The 16,861-nt window shown below is 43.9% G+C and overlaps 1 protein-coding gene across 14 annotated transcripts in view; it reads right to left on the bottom strand.

Annotated features, from left to right (window-relative positions):
* REEP1 (receptor accessory protein 1) overlaps positions 1–16,861 on the bottom strand; it is an 82,503-nt gene that overhangs the window by 33,868 nt on the left and 31,774 nt on the right. For all 14 annotated transcript variants that reach the window (XM_085577501.1, XM_085577509.1, XM_085577502.1 and 11 more), the window contains 3 exons: positions 5,071–5,143; positions 2,197–2,273; positions 249–369 (listed from right to left, as the gene is read on the bottom strand). In XM_085577501.1, coding sequence (XP_085433627.1) covers positions 249–369; positions 2,197–2,273; positions 5,071–5,143 — 271 coding nt within the window. The remainder of the gene's footprint in view (positions 1–248; positions 370–2,196; positions 2,274–5,070; positions 5,144–16,861) is intronic.

Genomic DNA, 16,861 nt, shown 5'->3' with positions numbered 1-16,861 from the left:
TATCCTCCTCCCTCCCACCTTCTCAACTGCACCAAAATGAGTTAATAAGTGTGAGCACACTGAACACATGCCAGTATTTAAAAACACAACAACCACAAAGAACAAAAACACCAACCAAAAAGAGGGGTTCAAATGACAGAGGAAGAGAATCAGCAATTCCCAATCCTTCCATGCAAATGATACAGGGACTGGAGTAAACACACCATAGTTCTGTTCCACCCAGGGAGGATCCAGGCACCTGTGATTACCTTTTCTTTTGAAGACAGAGTTGGATGAACAAATTTCCTGTACAGGAGGCTGGAGCCTTTTGTGTACGGAGACAGCAGCCAAGCTACAAAAGCTATTTTGAGTTCATAGTAGAATGGAAACCTAGAATAAAAAGAGGATTACTGTCTGCTCCCAGTTTAACCCCTGCCCTTAATTAGAGATACTCAGCACAGGTAGGGTTTTGCCAGCCTTGCTCAAGGCAGGTTTTGCTTACCAAAAAATCTAAAGATTAAAGTGTATTGATTCAGTTTTGAGCACATCTCAATTACACATGTGGATGAATCTTTACTTGGTTATCAGGACCACTATTTAATGGTCTGGAAGAGACTCTGACATGTGATATGAGGAGCTTTATAAATGCAAAGATCACAGGTGCTGCCTTCACAGTATCCCCAGTCACTGAAAGCAAAGACCAAACCAGCAAACCAAATTTCATTGATATGTATTTATGCACTTTCCATCTCTCTGCCTCTCAGCTTTTAAACTAACACTTATGGGACTACAATTGAAATACAAGAACCTTTGTTGTCCAAGCAACATAAAGGTGCAGATCCACCCTGACTTTCAGGTAGGGCTGCAAAATACGAAGGACATTAACAACAAGACATGCTTTAGCTGTAACAAGCAGTCAGGTACATTCTGAGATGAAATTATCCAATCTTTTTTTCTGGAGGACAGAGCCCAGAGCTCAAGACTGACCACCCAGCAGCATCTTCATGTGGGCAGGCATGTTGCTGCCAGCAGTGTGATGAAGGATTGTTAGTCTTTGCAAGAAAGAGCAGTGCAGAGACCAGCCCAGCTGCACCCAGACAGGCTCCTGCTGTGCCACACAGTGCTGTCACTGAGCCAGCTGGGCCAGCCAGCACACAGGTCTGACACCATGGGCCTCTGCAATGCTCTGCTCTGAGCATGGATGTGCCAGGTTGATCTCCCACCTCACTGAGGATCTCTACAGCACACTTGATTTCACAGGCTGGGTGAACCCTCTGCCATTCCTCCTGACAGACCCACATAATTCATCCTCCAAAAAGAGCCACAAAGCTCCAGATAAAAACAGAAGAGTCAGATCTGCATGCAAATTAGATAGACATTAATGTCTTTTATCTCCTTTTCAATAGATTTGACATGTTGCCAAGTTCTCCCGATTTCCTCCATCTGGAGGACTCACTCAAGGCATGCAGTGCCATGCAGGAATAGGCTGTAAGGACAATGCACTACAGTTAAATTTTCATCCTAAAATCTACTGATCTCACTGGTTTCTGGTAGACAGGCCTTACTAAAAAGGGCAACCAAGCAGCAAACAATTTCAAACCTGAGCATACAAAAAGTACTGAATCTGATAAATGGGCATTTATGTGCTCCCATCCTGACAGAAGACATCCTTCCACTGGCACCCAAGAGTCACATCGGTGTTGACTGTCACTGTCCTCCATCAAACCAGAAACCCAGACTAACCAGGAATGTGCCAGGCAAAACATCCCAGGAATAACCACCCACACAGCAACCTACAAAGTCCTGTGCTGCAGGGCTGTTTGTACCTGATCCACAGTCTATGTATTTACTGTAGAATACAGTCAGGCAAGTCTAAAACCCTGCCTGTAGCTGAATCAACTGCTATTTATGTGATGACCTCTGCAAGTATCCAACTGGGCAGTAAGCTGTGCCTCTCTGATTGGCAGGGCTTGAGACTCCAGTAATGATTTCCCACTAATGAGATACCACTGAGCCTTTCCACTTCTTTCTTGTTTTTTTCTGTGACAGCACTGAGAAAGGAAGCATGTCTCCTGCAGACAAAAACCCTCTGTGCACTTGAAGCTGCTGAACCCTTGTACAGGAGTCAGTGCACCTTTGTGTGCCATTTTCCCCCTTGTAAACACTTCTATTTTCTTTTCATCTCATGCCAAAAAGCCTCTCCCCTCTGGTGCTCACCAGCAAAGAAAGATATCCGTGAATGTCTCTGCTGTCGTGAAGAGTGCGAATATGATCCAGTACATCATCCATTTGACCTGGTAAACAAAAACAGTCTCAAACTATCTCTTACAGGCACAAGTGCACAGAATAACTCTCACAGGCACAGAAATTCTTACCCACTCACCCTCCCCACTGTGTATTTAGCAATTGCTGTGAACTTGAAGGTGCCAGTTTGCCCCACTTCAGCACATAACACGTGTCAGATTTACACAGCCCTTGGGAAGGTGACTGTGGCCTTTAGGACTGGTCTCAGGAAAAGAAGAGCAGCCTGACTCTGTCCTTACAGAAACTCCACTGGCCAGTAGAGCATGACAGCCCTGTCACAGGGCATTAAAAATCTCACTTGGCTTATGTTAATAGCAAATGTTAACATAAGGTTTTTGGCTAAACTCCAGTTAAGACAAAATCTAATTACTTACATAATACTTACAGACAGAAAAAGGTAAAGAGGTAACTGCCCATCCCATAACTCAGGGCTCAGGAGCATAATCAACTCACCACAACTTAATGACTCAGTGGGCAGCCCTGGAGTGGCTGTGCCTGCTCCCACCCACACCCAGTGCAGTGACAAGGGCAAGGGCAATAGTTTAAATCCCTTGCCTTGGGCTTAGGGGGAAACGTTTTACCTCATGCTGGTAGTGGGAGCATGTGCTGTGCTGTATCTGTTCAGCTAGAGAAACTCCACTACCAGGGATGATGGTTTCCTTTGGGGTGACAGCAAGAGAGTCTTTGGAGATGGTGACTTGGTCAGATAAACTGTAGTGACTCAAGTAATTCAGGAGTTTGGCAATTTTTGTCACTGAGCATTAAATGGCATCTAAAAGCACAGCTCAACTATTCTGAAGTATGTAGTATTGGTTCTTCTTAGGATGGAAAAAGATGGTGAGACAAAGGTTGTTAATTTAACTGACAACAGTTGTTTAATTAGGTGTATTTGAGAATGGAGATCGCTAAGCAGCTTTGCTGGAATGTTAGAAAGCTTAAGGAAGTAAAGCCCATGAAAATCCATGAAAAACCATTAAAATCCGTGAATTAGAGAACTGGACCATGATAGCTAAGGCTGGTACAATTGCAGTAGGCTAAAGAAAGTTTAGAGGGAAGACAGTATAAGAGGGATACCTACACCAGGTGCTGCTCTGGGGTATGGAAGATGGAGGTGTCAATAAATCTGGATCTCACCAGCTTGAAAATGATATCCTCATCTTCTCCCTGATACAGTGGGGATGGTACTGAGAGTCTCCGCTCCCTGTAGGTACTGGAATTATTCCCTGAGCACCTGTCACTCTGCTACATAACTGCTCTCCTGGGATTTATATTTATGTGCATATTTATATATATATGTACTGTTACAACAATAATGGCACTGCCAAATGCCTGAGAGCATCATCTTCCTAGTGCAGCTTCTGCCAGACTTCTTATATAACTGTGACTCCTCAGAGCCTCAGTGCCAACATGGCTCTATCACTTAGACATTACTGCCAGCAAAACCTTTAAACACAAACCAAGACCTGGTGTGGATGGGCTTGGATCACCCTAAAACATTCATCAACATTACTATTACCAAGCAGAATAAAATTTCTTTAGAGTGATATAAGTTTTGATTAATAAGTGAAGGTTCCTCCTGTGTCAGTGTAAATTATTACCTCATGTATTATTTTTTTTTAAATCAGGCCTTAATGGATACATTGCTACAACTGCTATATTAAACTAAAATCAGTTGTAAGGGCAGACCAGGTCTTAGACCAGCTGTTCTCACATTTGCGTCACAACCACAAGTGTCTGATGTGAGTTCCTTTTTTACAATTAAATTTCCAACAGGAATTGGACCATCCAACAAAATAACTTCCAGTAAGGGACTGTAGAAACGTTAAGTATCAGTGGCAGACACTGCTTGGAGATGCTCATGCACATCCTCAGCATTTTCAGGCAAAGAGGCCCTGAGAAGCACAGCTGTGCAAGGGCTGAAGAGACATTTTACCTTAAGTATCTGCTGTTCTCTCTAACACTTATTATTCTCAAAATACCAAAACCATTTTCTGAAGGAGGAAAATTATAAACAAAACTTTTAGCAGCCACAGTGAGCCCCAGACTGAGTTTGCACTAAAGATTTAATGGGATAGACATCTCTGCTGTTATCCAGATGAGAAAATGCACTTATTATCCCTGGGATCTTGAGAGGATTGAAGAGTCAAGATTTGGGTTCAATGAAGTTAAAAGAGGTTGTGAAGAGCACTACAAATCCTACAGGACCCCAACATCATCCAAGTGCTTTTTATTCTCCCTCATTTCACTTTCCCTGATGGCCCTATATACCTTTAGAAACCAGGGCCCAGGGAAGATTTTTCAGCAAAAAGAAAACAGAGAGCACACCCAGCTGCCAGACCTGCCTGTAAATAGGTCACTCTGCAAGGAAGGATGTTTCTGTCTGAGGATTCAGTCATATGTACTTCTAGTTACCTCCTCTTATCCTTGTTTTGAATGAGCAGTTAAAGCTTCAAGGCTTTTTGAAAAGTCTTTGATTTATGCTGCTCTTCAGAAACAAAGAAGAGCACACAAAGCTCTGGATGCCAAATGCCTTTTAAGTCGGCTGTATATCTCACTACCAGAGGAGCAGCGTGCATTTGTCAAGGAGCACATCAGCTCTGCACTGGAGCCAGAAGCACAAACCCAAGTCTCATTTGTGCCCAGAAATCAACCAATCCACCTTCAGGCCACTCTGCCCCTTGCACTGCTTTATGAGCTTTCCCAGAATGCAGAAAACACTTTTCCAACGTGGTGAGAAGCAATCTTAGAAAACAAGCCCCCAGCACAGCCACAAACCTCATTACTCACATATTCTTTGATGTCCTTTGATTTCACGGCTTTGTAAGAATAATATGCAGGGTAAAGTGTGCCAAATATAAGCCTGGAAAAAACAAACAAACAATAAACGGATTAAATTGATTTCCTGACACAGGGAAAGATCCTCCCCCCGTGTTTTAAATGTGGGTTTTGCAGTGGTAAAAAGTGTTAGGATTTGATTTAAGCTTGAGTGCACTAAGTACAGCACAGGAGTGATTCTGCATCACTGAATTCACAGCAGTTATTGCCAGTGACTTGAATGAAGAGCAGAGATTCAGGCTGGTTTTCCTTTTGCAATGGTTTCCAAATTTGTACCTTATGAGTTACACACAAAACAAGATAACCAAACCAAACAAAAAATGCTACCATGATACTTTCAAAAGGAAATTAAAAGTCTGATCTTGAAACAATCTACTGCAACACCAGGAATACAGGAGCATCGCTTGCAGAGAGAGAATTATTTGTCTAAAATCCCTTCCACCTCTATTGAGTACTCTGGAAAGCTGGCAAATGATGAAGCAGGATACAGATTCTGCTGGAGGAAGAGTTTGGGTGCCTTATCCTACATTAAATCTGGTATAGAAAAGAACCTTGCACTGTTCAGTGAAGTCAGTTTGGGCTCTTGAAAGGAGGAGGAATCTGCCCACCAAGATATGCCAACATGATCAGGCCTAAAAATCCCAGCTCTGCTGTTCTTTTAGACAGCTTCCTTTCATTTTTAAGTCTGAAAGGGATGCTGTCAGCTTCAAGATTTCATGTAAGAAAGAAACAAGGATCTGCAAGTTAAAAATAGCACTACTGTGAAAAAAACATGGAGAATTTTTTACACTGGTCTGTCTCTGCATCACTGCCTACATGCTTATTCACTTGGATTATTCTGGATGTAAGCATAGGCTTGTCAAAACCACTTTGCCCTGCCCAGGTTTCAGTCAGTTTTAGTCAAAGCAGGAGGATGATGCTGCAAAGTCTAAATTTAATAGATTGCAGGGTAATGTTTATTGGCTTGCAATGACCCATCTTTCCATTGAAGCTTTTGCTTTAAGTTCACACAACTGTTTCCTCTGCTCCTGGGAATGAAAATGATCAATGTTTCAATCCCTAATTGTGGAGCCACATGGACCTGCAGTCATCTTTTTCCACCCTGCCAGCAGTGACTTTGTGCCGAGGGACTCGTAATTACAGTCAAGTCCATTACGTGTATAAGACATTAAAAATTAACACTCTGGGATATGGTGCACCATCTTACTTCCCGGAGCTCAGGAAGGTATTTATGAAAGAATGGGGTGAGCCAGCACACATCTTGATTTCCAAAGCAATGACCAAAGGCAATTTGCCTGCTATTCATCATGCTCACTGTAGCATGGCTTAGCAGAACCTGAAACACAATGCAGACTTCAGAAAAGCAGCTACTGAGTGAGGAGATTCAACATTTTACAGAGGCTTCACACTGGTTTCAGAAATATTTGCTGGAAGCAGTCAGCTCCAAACCTATTTCACTCAGAGGGGCTTGTGCTATCTGCAAGGATCAGATATAAACACTCAGAAAAAATCTGGGAAACCAAAAGCTTTTTTGTCCCTTGCAGTATCCCACCAAACAGCAACATGGGTTAAGGCAAGGATGAACACACACACAGTGGCTCAATCCTGTTCTCACTGAGCCTAATAACAAATATTCCAAGTTCAGTGGTTGCAGGACCTAATCCAAAGTAGCTAGAGTTCACAAAAGGAAGAAAGCTACAATATTCAGAAAATAACAGCTGAGCACATGAAAAATATTTTTGGCTCTCCTTATAAAAAGCACTGCAATGCTGTTCTTCCTTCTTGGCCTAGGCTGGCTGCTATCTCACACTTTTATTTCCTGCAAGTAATCACTGAATGATTGATATTCATTTCCTCAGTTTGTGCTGGCAATAGAAAGTCACTGGATCCTGAAAGAAGCAAATGGTTTATAGGAATACCAGAAAATAATTATTTGCAGACAATAAATACTTGGAAAAGAAAATCTTGTGAGGGAAGCAAATTGCAATAATTTTGCATGTGCAGAGCAAGGAACAGTTAATAAGATTATGTGATCTCCCTAAACTAGAGATTGAGAGTTTCACTGATTTGCCTTGCAGTGCATTGTGTGCATATATGGACATTTATTTCTGCTGTGGTTTACCAGACTGAAAATTATTTTAAGGAATGTTGGAAGCCAGTCACTGCTGTGGCTTACTGAGTGGCTCAGGGTCACAATCTCTGGGTACACTCTACAATGGAAGACAAAATATGTTTGGGCATTTCTGTAAAGCTTATTTGGGGTTTTTAAGACAAATATTTGAGTAAAGGGATATTCTCTTGAAGTCACTTGGCTTTGGATCAGGGTTGAGTACAATTGATTTAATTCAAACACACACATCAATCCTCCATCTCTTCCCTCAGTTCCTCTACCCTGCTGAAGACAATCATTCTCACTTCCCCCTCATCCAAGCTTCCTGCATAATTAAATTTATTGTTGATTCCTGCCTTCCTTCATCTCTGTGCTCAGAATGCTGCCAAAGCACTCCTTCTGCACGCTATAAACAAACCTAAGGCTGACCCTTTGTCCCTCCTTTGTCCCCTAAAAGCCATAAAGTCTTTCTTTTTCAAAGTCTCTTTTCCACCTCTTTAGTGTGGTTTCTACCCCACCTGGATGCACCCATGTTTAAACCTCTCTCCCCTATCCCTGTCACCCCCATTCCCAGCCTAACAAGCTGAAGTAACTTATCTTTGCTTGCCATGCCTGAAAAACCTTGTTCCTAACCGCTGTTGGTTTGCTCTTTTATCACATCCTACTTGGTCCCTTCTCTCTGTTATGGACTCAGTACCAACACCCTCTTCCTCTGCTGTTTTCTGCTTGTTTCTCCCACGCCCTGGAGCTCCTGTGCTCCTTGCTCCCCCACTGCACATCAGTCCATTGCCTCCAAAACAAGCTGCTCCCTGGCAGTCATCCTGACACCCCCAATCTGAGAGACAGCAGCCCAAGCCACACCAATTCCAACCACATAATTCCCCAGTCCTCCTCATCTCTATATTCTTCTTCTGCCATGCTTCTGATGTTCTCTGAACCAGATCACAGGACCTTCAGCTTTCTTCCCACATCCCCAAAATCACAAGACTGCCCCTCAGTTCCCTCCCACAGCTGCCAGCTGAGCTGGGACTCAGACATGCTGTGACTCTCTGTGTTACAGGCACTCTCTGCAAGCCAAATTAATGACCTACCTATGGAGTCAGCACTGCAGCTTTTACCTCCTGGCAGACAGTGCTATGAAACAGTCTTCTATCCAGCACTAATTCTTAGGAATAATGTAGGAAACTTATATTTGAGACCTCTCTGACCTGTCTATTTTGGCCACAACCACTTTGCATATCCAAAAGTTTTGCAGCAGCGGAAAAAAAGACAACTTAAGTCTCATTTCCTTAGGAAACCAGTGTCAACCCACTCCCCTCACATTTCCATCTTTCAAAGCTTATTTGAATGGGTTGTGTACCCAAGAAAGCCTTGGCCCTTTTACCTTCTGTGCAGAAGCAGATATCCTGATCATCAAACCTCCCAGAGCTTGACGTGGAATAGCTACTACATTTAAAGCTACAGAAATGTTCTGCAGTCTGGGCTAAAGCAAGCACACACCCTCAGGGCATAGAGAGAGGCAAGGAAGTGGTGACATCCATCAGTGAGTTAGGAAAAGCTCACTTGCAGCACTAAATAAACAACCACAACAGCCTGACAGTTCCTACACTGCTCCGTGCTGGAGGTCTACACCCCTTACAATCACCTTGAAAAAGGACACAACAGCAGCTGTAAAGAAATCACCCAAGAGTCGAATAATTGTGCAACAGGAGGCAAAAATCTAAGTAAAAGGTTAGTCTGCCTAAAGAATAGGATAAGGATTAATGCTGAAAATCCTATAATCCTATTAGGCACCTCAGCAGCAGCAATCCCCAGTCTGGATCATTACATGTGCTTCTGGTCATTCTTTGTCAAAAGGGAGACACGAAGGCAGGAGGGGAAAGAGAAAGACAGAGAAAGTGGAAGTGCACTGGGGAGGATCCATAAGAGGGACTGTAAAGGTTGCAAATGTTTCTTTTGTAACAAAGACAGATAACTGAGGTTATTTACTCCTCATGACGCAGTGTAAGGGGATGATCAACTCAATAAAGAGAACAAAGGCAAAAGGAGGGGAGAAACCCCCTGTATAACCAGGAGATATTATGTGGGATGGATGAACTGCATTTATTAATATAATTACATTATGTAGGATTTGGGGGTTGGGTTTCATTATTCAAGTTTACCATTAAATGACACAAGAAAGGATGAAGCTTCCCATATTGTGGTGTTTCCTGATTGTCAGGGGAATACTAAAGCAATTGAACTGTTGGCTCCTCTTTAACAAACCCTGTCATATTCCAGGGGAGCAGATGCATCATCACCAAAGCTCCTTCTGTCTCCACTTACCAGGACAGCCACAGTCAGAACTGTCTGTTATATCCTTGTGTTCCTTCTCTGGTTTGCTGGAGCACTGGTCTGACCATCACAGAGCACAGGCTATCCTAGATGTGACAGCATTCCTGTTAGAATCTAGACTACAGTCTGGGGAACAGCCTCAGAGCTGCTACCATGACCTGGGATGGTCCCACGGGAGATCTTGGGTTCTGATTTGGCGATACTGTTTTCCTCATGGAAAAGTCATTTACCCACAAAATTAACTCTCACGCTCCATAAAGTAGCCACTGAAATAAATGGAAATGCTCTTAGTGATTCTCAGGAGTTCTTGCCAGGACTCAGGTTACCTCCAGAAATGCCTGCACATCCACTCCCTTGAGCACTTTTAACCACAGGGGTATTTTCTGGGTAGCAACCCACTGTTACAAATATACCAGCATGGGCTGTCTACATCCCAAGCCATCCAAGTTTTGCTCCTCTAGTTACCATGCCACCAGCAGTGTTTGGGGCTGCCCAAACACTTAGAACATTGTACTATCACAACACAAATAGAACAGCCCTTCTTTTGCCCATAAATAACAAATGTTCCCATTTCATCGGCACACGGCAGCCAAGATAGCAACTTCTGTGCACAGGGTTGGACACATTTAGGAATCACTGAGATATTTCCTATTTTCTCAACATGTTCACTGGCTAGTGTGTGCTTCTTACACAGAGAGCAAAAGCTGAGCTGTCACCATGCCAGCATTCCTCAGTGATACCACTAAGAAGGGTGCCAGTAGGTTTGTGTTCCTTATTATCAGTCCTAATTAATGTTCACACAGTGCCACAGATTAAAAATAAACAGCACTGCTTTTGCACTGAAGGTTCCTGGTTGAAATCCAGCCATCAGGGACATGAAAATAAGCGTGCACAAGGTCAGGGAAAGGGTTAATTTGAGTCCCTGTACAGGCCAAATGCCTGATATTCAGGAAAGGGATGGGGTGGAGGAAGCACCAGCTGCAGAGGAGGTTCTGGGCCATATTCCCTAAGAGGTGGTTCCTGCAAATTCTTTGCAGTTACTGTGCAGCAGAATGTTGGCTCCAGGGAAGTTGGGAACTTGCCTGCTCACCCTCAGGGTGACAGCTGATACCATCCCCACCTTGGGCCCCAAGAGATGTGGATACCTGACCATGCCAGACTGACATACTGATACACTCCGAGAATACTCTTGACAAAAATATCTCTCAAAGAAAGCACTGGGTCCTGATACCTCTGAGACAGATTGGGCTCACTTCAAACTCCACTTGCCACTTCCATCAAACATCCTTATGGGGATGGTTCAGTGCCCAAGGGCAAATGTGCAGGTGTGCCCATGTCACTCAGCCAGTCATGCAGGCAAAGCTCCACTTGCACAGCCAGCCAGCACATCCCTCTGCTTTGGGAAACATCCCTCTGCACCTCTTTGGTGACCTGCTTAGCTCTTGTGACCTGCTAGGACCATGTCCTCACTTCCAGGCTTCCAAAGAACATACACACCCACACCAAGGAAGGAGAAGGCCCATCCAGGAGAGCTCTGTGTCTAACACAAAGATGTTCTACTTTCCATCCAGATCCACCTCTGACTTCTCAGCCAGGTTACTACAGAAGCAAAACTTCATCTTGTTAATGTAACCTAATGGTTGCTGAAACTCAGTCGCTCCTCCTGGCGTAACTGCAGGGCACAGGGATGCCCGAGCTGTGCTGTTTCTGGCCTTCCTGCAGGAACAACAAGCCAGGGACTGTCCTTGATGCTTCTGATTTAAGCAGTTTTCATCTTCCCAAAGCAGAACATATTCCTCTCCAGTTGTCATGACCCTTTTTTGTTTTCTTCAGCCAGTGTACTCCTCACGCAGGAGCTGGCAGATGGCCAGGCACAAACAGGCGAAGAAACACAGCAGCAGGGATGGGTGGGGAAAATGGCCTTGGCCAGCCTGAAGCTGTCAGGCAACTACACTTGGATCACAACAACCCCATGCATTAGGGGCAGGGTGGTTTGAGAGGCTGCTCAGCAGAAGGAGACCTGGGGGTGCTGGTTGACAACCAGCTGGGGAATGAGCCAGCAGCGTGCTCAGATGGCCAAGAAGGCGAATGGAATTCTGGCCTATGTCAGCAATAGTGTGGCTAGCAATTCCAGGGAAGTGATTGTCCCCCTGTGCTGGGCATTGGTGAGGACACAGCTCAAGTGCTGTGCTCAGTTTTGAGCCCATCACTTATAAAATGACGTTGAGGTTCGGGAGCATGTCCAGAGAAGTGCAACAAAGCTGGTGAAGGGCTTAGAAGACATGTCCTGTGAGGAGCAGCTCAGGGAATTCAGGTTGTATAGTGTGGAGAAAGAGGAGGCTTAAAGAGACCACACTGCTCTTTAGAACTGATAGGAGGTTGTAGTGAGGTGGGGTTGGTCTCTGCTGTGTCTGTAGTGAAAGGCTCAGAGAAAATGGCCTTATGTGGCACCAGCCGAGGTTCAGATTAGGTATTAGAAGAAACATTCACTTGAAGAGTGGTTAGGCATTGGAATAAATTGCCTAAGGAGGTGTTGAGTCACCATCTCTGGAAGTATTCAAGAGGTGTCTGGATGTGGCACCTGGGGAGATGTTTTAGGGGTGATTGTGATTGTGTGGGCTTGGCAGCTGGACTGGATGATCTTGAAGGTCTCTTTCAACCTCAATGATTCTTTGAACTATTAGATTTGTTCACACTGAAATCCTATGTTCAGACTGGTCTAAACATGACCAGTCCCCACTGTTCCCTTTTCCACACTTCCTGTAGCAAGAAGATAGAAATGCTAAAATAACTCTATTATTGATGGAGAGACCTTGTTAAATATTGGGATTATTATGATAATGCACATGATGCCTACTAAAGCCTGACATTCCTAGAAAAACTACCAGCAGTGAAAGGTCTTCACAGGGTTATGTTTACATGGGTACCTTTGAGTATCATATTTTAAGTCCATTCAAGATTAGGCAGGCACTTAACCCTTCCCAGGGTTACTGATCCAGACTCTCTTCAAACTCAGGCAGAATTCTGTCAATTTACACTCAAGCCAACACTTGAAAATTCTCCTTCCAGTCCTTCAGAACAGAGAATTCCTGTGTAGCTGGTATAAAAATACCCCAGAGCTCTGCAGCTATTTTAGGAAGCAAATTCCTTGCAGGTGGAGGTTTACTAAGCTGGTCTGTTCTACTTCACGCTGCCATCAGCAGAGCTGCCGGGCCGGAGCGCTGAGGAGAGAGAGGAATTTGTTGTCACCCAGAAAATGTGCGAGAAGGGCTCTGTGTGGAGAGCGTGTGGGGCTGGTTTGGGGCTGTGAGAAGTAAACAAGAACACTGTGGCTGGCACACCCCAAAGGCTCTGAGCAGCTGCCTGTGAGAGATAGCATTTCGTGGGCCTCGCCAGCGGCATTTGCGCTGCTGCTGCTCCTCCCTCTCTGCTCCAGCACCGCAGGAGAAAACAGCCCACGGCCCCCAGCGCTGGCACAGCCCACGGCTCCATCACTCTTTTGGGGAAGAAGAGGCAATCAATCAAAGTGTGATACTAAGGGCAATAAAATCCGTGCCTTTTAGAAAAGAAAACATTCCTGTTCTGTGACCAGGTCAGATCTTCACTGCTTCGCTGTTCCAAAAAGGCAGGGCTCAGGGTCTGTGTGCCCTGATGTTCTCCCTATCCGGTACTGACAGTATGGTTCCGGCTTTGGGAGCTTTGTTTTTTTCCAAGCCAAATAAACGGCAATTCAAAAACTAAATGGTATGTTTTAGATGGGAAGGGCTGCTTTTCCTGACTCTGGAGAGGGGGATGTTTATGTGGGAAAAGGCTTCTTTAGAAGCACTGATATTATATTCCAGAGATGATAGATGGTCCAAAATCTGCATTGTGAGTTTAGCCTACAGATTTTCATATCTCATGATATGAAAAGGAACAGAAGAACTTATAACCTAACCAAACTAATTTCTAGGCTAAAAAAAGGTACAAACTATGGATTGCTTATCAACAGAGAAGCCCCACATTATTTTCATAGAAAACCACATCATGGTGCAAGTATAATTTTGGAATTATCTTGACTGCTACTATGTGAATCACCTTTTAGGAAGAGTAACCACATACAGAAATCCTAATTGAGAGCATAATCCTACTACATTCTCTGTATCTGAAACCTCAGTTCAGGTTATGGAAAACTTCCACCATCAAACCATAAGTGTCTACCACTGTCTGAGGAAGTGGTGAGAAACACAAAAGTTCCTGTTCATCTACCCCTCACTGAAAGACAGCTTTAGACTTCTTGAGGTGTACTCATGGGACAGAAAAGAGGAATAAATAATTAAATGAAACTACAACACATCCAAATCAATTGCAACATAACCTCCTTAGAGTATTGTTACTTCAGCTTCCCAGGGACAGAACATTACTAGACGTGCTTAACTAAATGCAAGGAATATTTCAGCTCAATGTAATTTCAAAATTAAACCAGAAGATCTCTTTGGCCCAAATACTCAGCTAAAGCAATGAAAAATATTGACTTTCCATGGAAATCAAGCAGTACCAAGGTTGCTGCGAGTATCTCTGGGTCTTGGAGCTCTCCAGAAGCTCTTGGAGGAGGACAGAAACTCAGGGTAGATCTCTCCACTAGCCAAGGAGAGCAGCTGGTCCAGAAACAAGTGTCAGGCATAGTCATGGCCAGCTGGGTGCCAAACAGCCTGAGGTGAAATCTCACTACTGTTCCAACCCCCCTGCTATGGGCAGGGCCACCTTCCACCAGTATGGTGGATATGGTGGATGCTGGTAAATTAACAGTGAACAGCATAACTCCTTCCATCAGGAACTGACTTTCTTACCTCTCTGAGGACTCCAGAACATTAACCAGAAAACCCAGAAGACCAAACATTTTGAAGGACTAGACTTATGAAAACAAGTGGGACCCAATTCAGTTGTAACCTCCAGGTTCCAGAGCCAATATCTACCTCTTAGTTAAGAAAACAAACAAACAAATAACCCACATACATCTCTAAAACATTTTTTCTCATTTAGATAACACATTTCAAAGTGCAGTGCAAATATTATTAATGTAAATATCAAAGCTGGTGGCATTACTACCGATTTCTGATTATTTCTATTTCATTAGTGTTTTATGTCTATTTTAAATTATAAGAAAGATAGACATTAAAAACATACAGGAAGAATCATATCAGGACATGAACAATGCTCAGTTTTCAACACCAGTTTTAAGGCAGTAGTGTAAGAAAGCTAAGGCAAGATGTTTCTACAAGTTGTTTCAGAATATTCAGCCCAGCTCCATGCTTTGGTTAGCACGGCTATCAGAATGCCACATGCTAAATATAACAGCTGCAAAATTGCCAGGAGTTCACAGGCCATGCAGACCAAGTTTCTCTTTCTGGCCCACATACACAGATTGGTATTTCTTCTGGGTACTATAAACATTTTAGGGAGTGGCTGGGCACCTGCTTTCTTACTAGGACCTGCATAATTTTTATTTTAAAACAAAGGAAAACAAGAAACTGTCATGCAGCTTGAAAAAGAAAGGTTTCTAGTCTTTTTTCACAGGTATTTGACTAGGGTTTCTGGTGTGAATTTAATAGAGTTCTTTCCTCCAAGGTCTTTTCTAATTTCATTTATCCTTTTTAATCCCTCAATTTTATACAGCTAATAGTAGCATTGTAATGAAATGCATGGTGCAGCTGAGATAAACATGAAGGCAGAGATCTCCAGCTGGAGCTGAACTGATACAGAGCAGTCTCCAGTCTAACCCAGACATAAGGGAGAGGAAAGCAGAAGGAAACACGCCTCTGTTCTGAAGCCATGGACTACTAATGAATAATCAATCAGATCTGCTGGCTACACCTCTGAATTCAGCTTCAACTACCAGGACAACTCTTTGCCTCTAATTAAAATAATTTAGAAGAAAAATGGCCATTTAGTGGCTAATCCTAAATCATGGTATTAGGATAAGTGGTACAAAACAGCAGCTGGGAGAGCCTAAATAATACCCTGACCCAACACCTCCCAGGGCTGTCCCAGGGCAGCATCAGCCCCACGGGGGTGACACGTTAATGGAAGAGGCTCCCCAGAACACTTCACAGACCTAACCACAGGGGTATGAGACTCATTATGGGATGCATGGGCAGACAGTGGACTTGGGCTCACACACAGAATGAAAAGCACACCAAAATCACAGCCCAGTGGCGCCTCTTGTTTCACATCTTCTCCTTCACATACTCATCCACAATGGTCATGAGGTACCTACTGAACCTTTGGAGTTTTCCTGGAGAACATTTGGGACAGCCAGCACCCACCACTTTGGCTTCTGAGCTTCCATCAATAATGCTCACTGCAGACAGGAGCATTTCCTCCAGGGTTGAATCTGGAGGAACCAGATTCACCCAGGAACAAAGGAGCAGCACCAATCCCCTTCCAGAGATAAATCATGAGCTCCAGGCCCCATCCAGTCAAATTTTCAGTATCTTTATCTCTGGACTCCTGCTTGCTTACCCTTGCTTTGAATTATTCCTTTTTTTATATATAAGGAGAGTTTCCTCTGCTGCAACTTGTTTCCATTGCCTCTCCCCCTTTTGCTGTGCCTTCACAAAAAGGCTTCTCTGTAACAATCCTCCTCATTTTTGAAGACAGCAATGACATCACCCCTTCACCATTTCTTATTAAGGCTGAACAAGCATCTCACTCATCTCTCCTGGTGCACCATGCACTCCAACCCTCTTCCACTGGACTCATTGCTTCCAGGCTCTCCTTCTACCAGGGAAACTCAAATGGGATACTCTACTCCAACCAGCAACAGTGGCATTCCCCCACAGTTGTGAAACAGAGAGGAACAATCACTTTCTTCAACCTGCTGCATAATCCTCTTACTAACCCAGCCCTGTGTCTGGAAGAGAACAGCACTACATCGTTCCTATGATCAGAGGTGCAGCAGTGCCAGGGATCCATTCCCTGAATGATGAGATTCTTCCCTGCTGCTTGGAGAACCTTCTTCAGCCCCACCACACCCTTTCCTTTGCAATTAGTGCTGTCCCCGAGGAGCTGAGCTGGGGAATATCTACCTGATTGCCAAGGGAAGCATCTAAAGAATAGCACCAGACTATTTTAACTCTGGGACTTCACACAGAATGGGTGCTGTTAGCAGAGCTTCAAAAAGAGGGGTAGGGAGATGAAATGAATATTTACAAACAGTGCTCTAATTCTTTTGCTTAGCCATTTTTCGGTGAGCTAGAGGAACAGCCAGATTTCCCTTATCTCTACAGCCACGTACTCACAGACAAGGCTTTGTGTCAT

Source organism: Lonchura striata, chromosome 4 (genome assembly GCF_050655825.1).
Source record: "Lonchura striata isolate lonStrDom1 chromosome 4, ASM5065582v1, whole genome shotgun sequence".
NCBI lineage: Eukaryota > Metazoa > Chordata > Aves > Passeriformes > Estrildidae > Lonchura > Lonchura striata.
The sequence above is the reverse complement of the archived record's forward strand: the minus strand, read 5'-3'. Positions and strand labels throughout refer to the sequence as shown.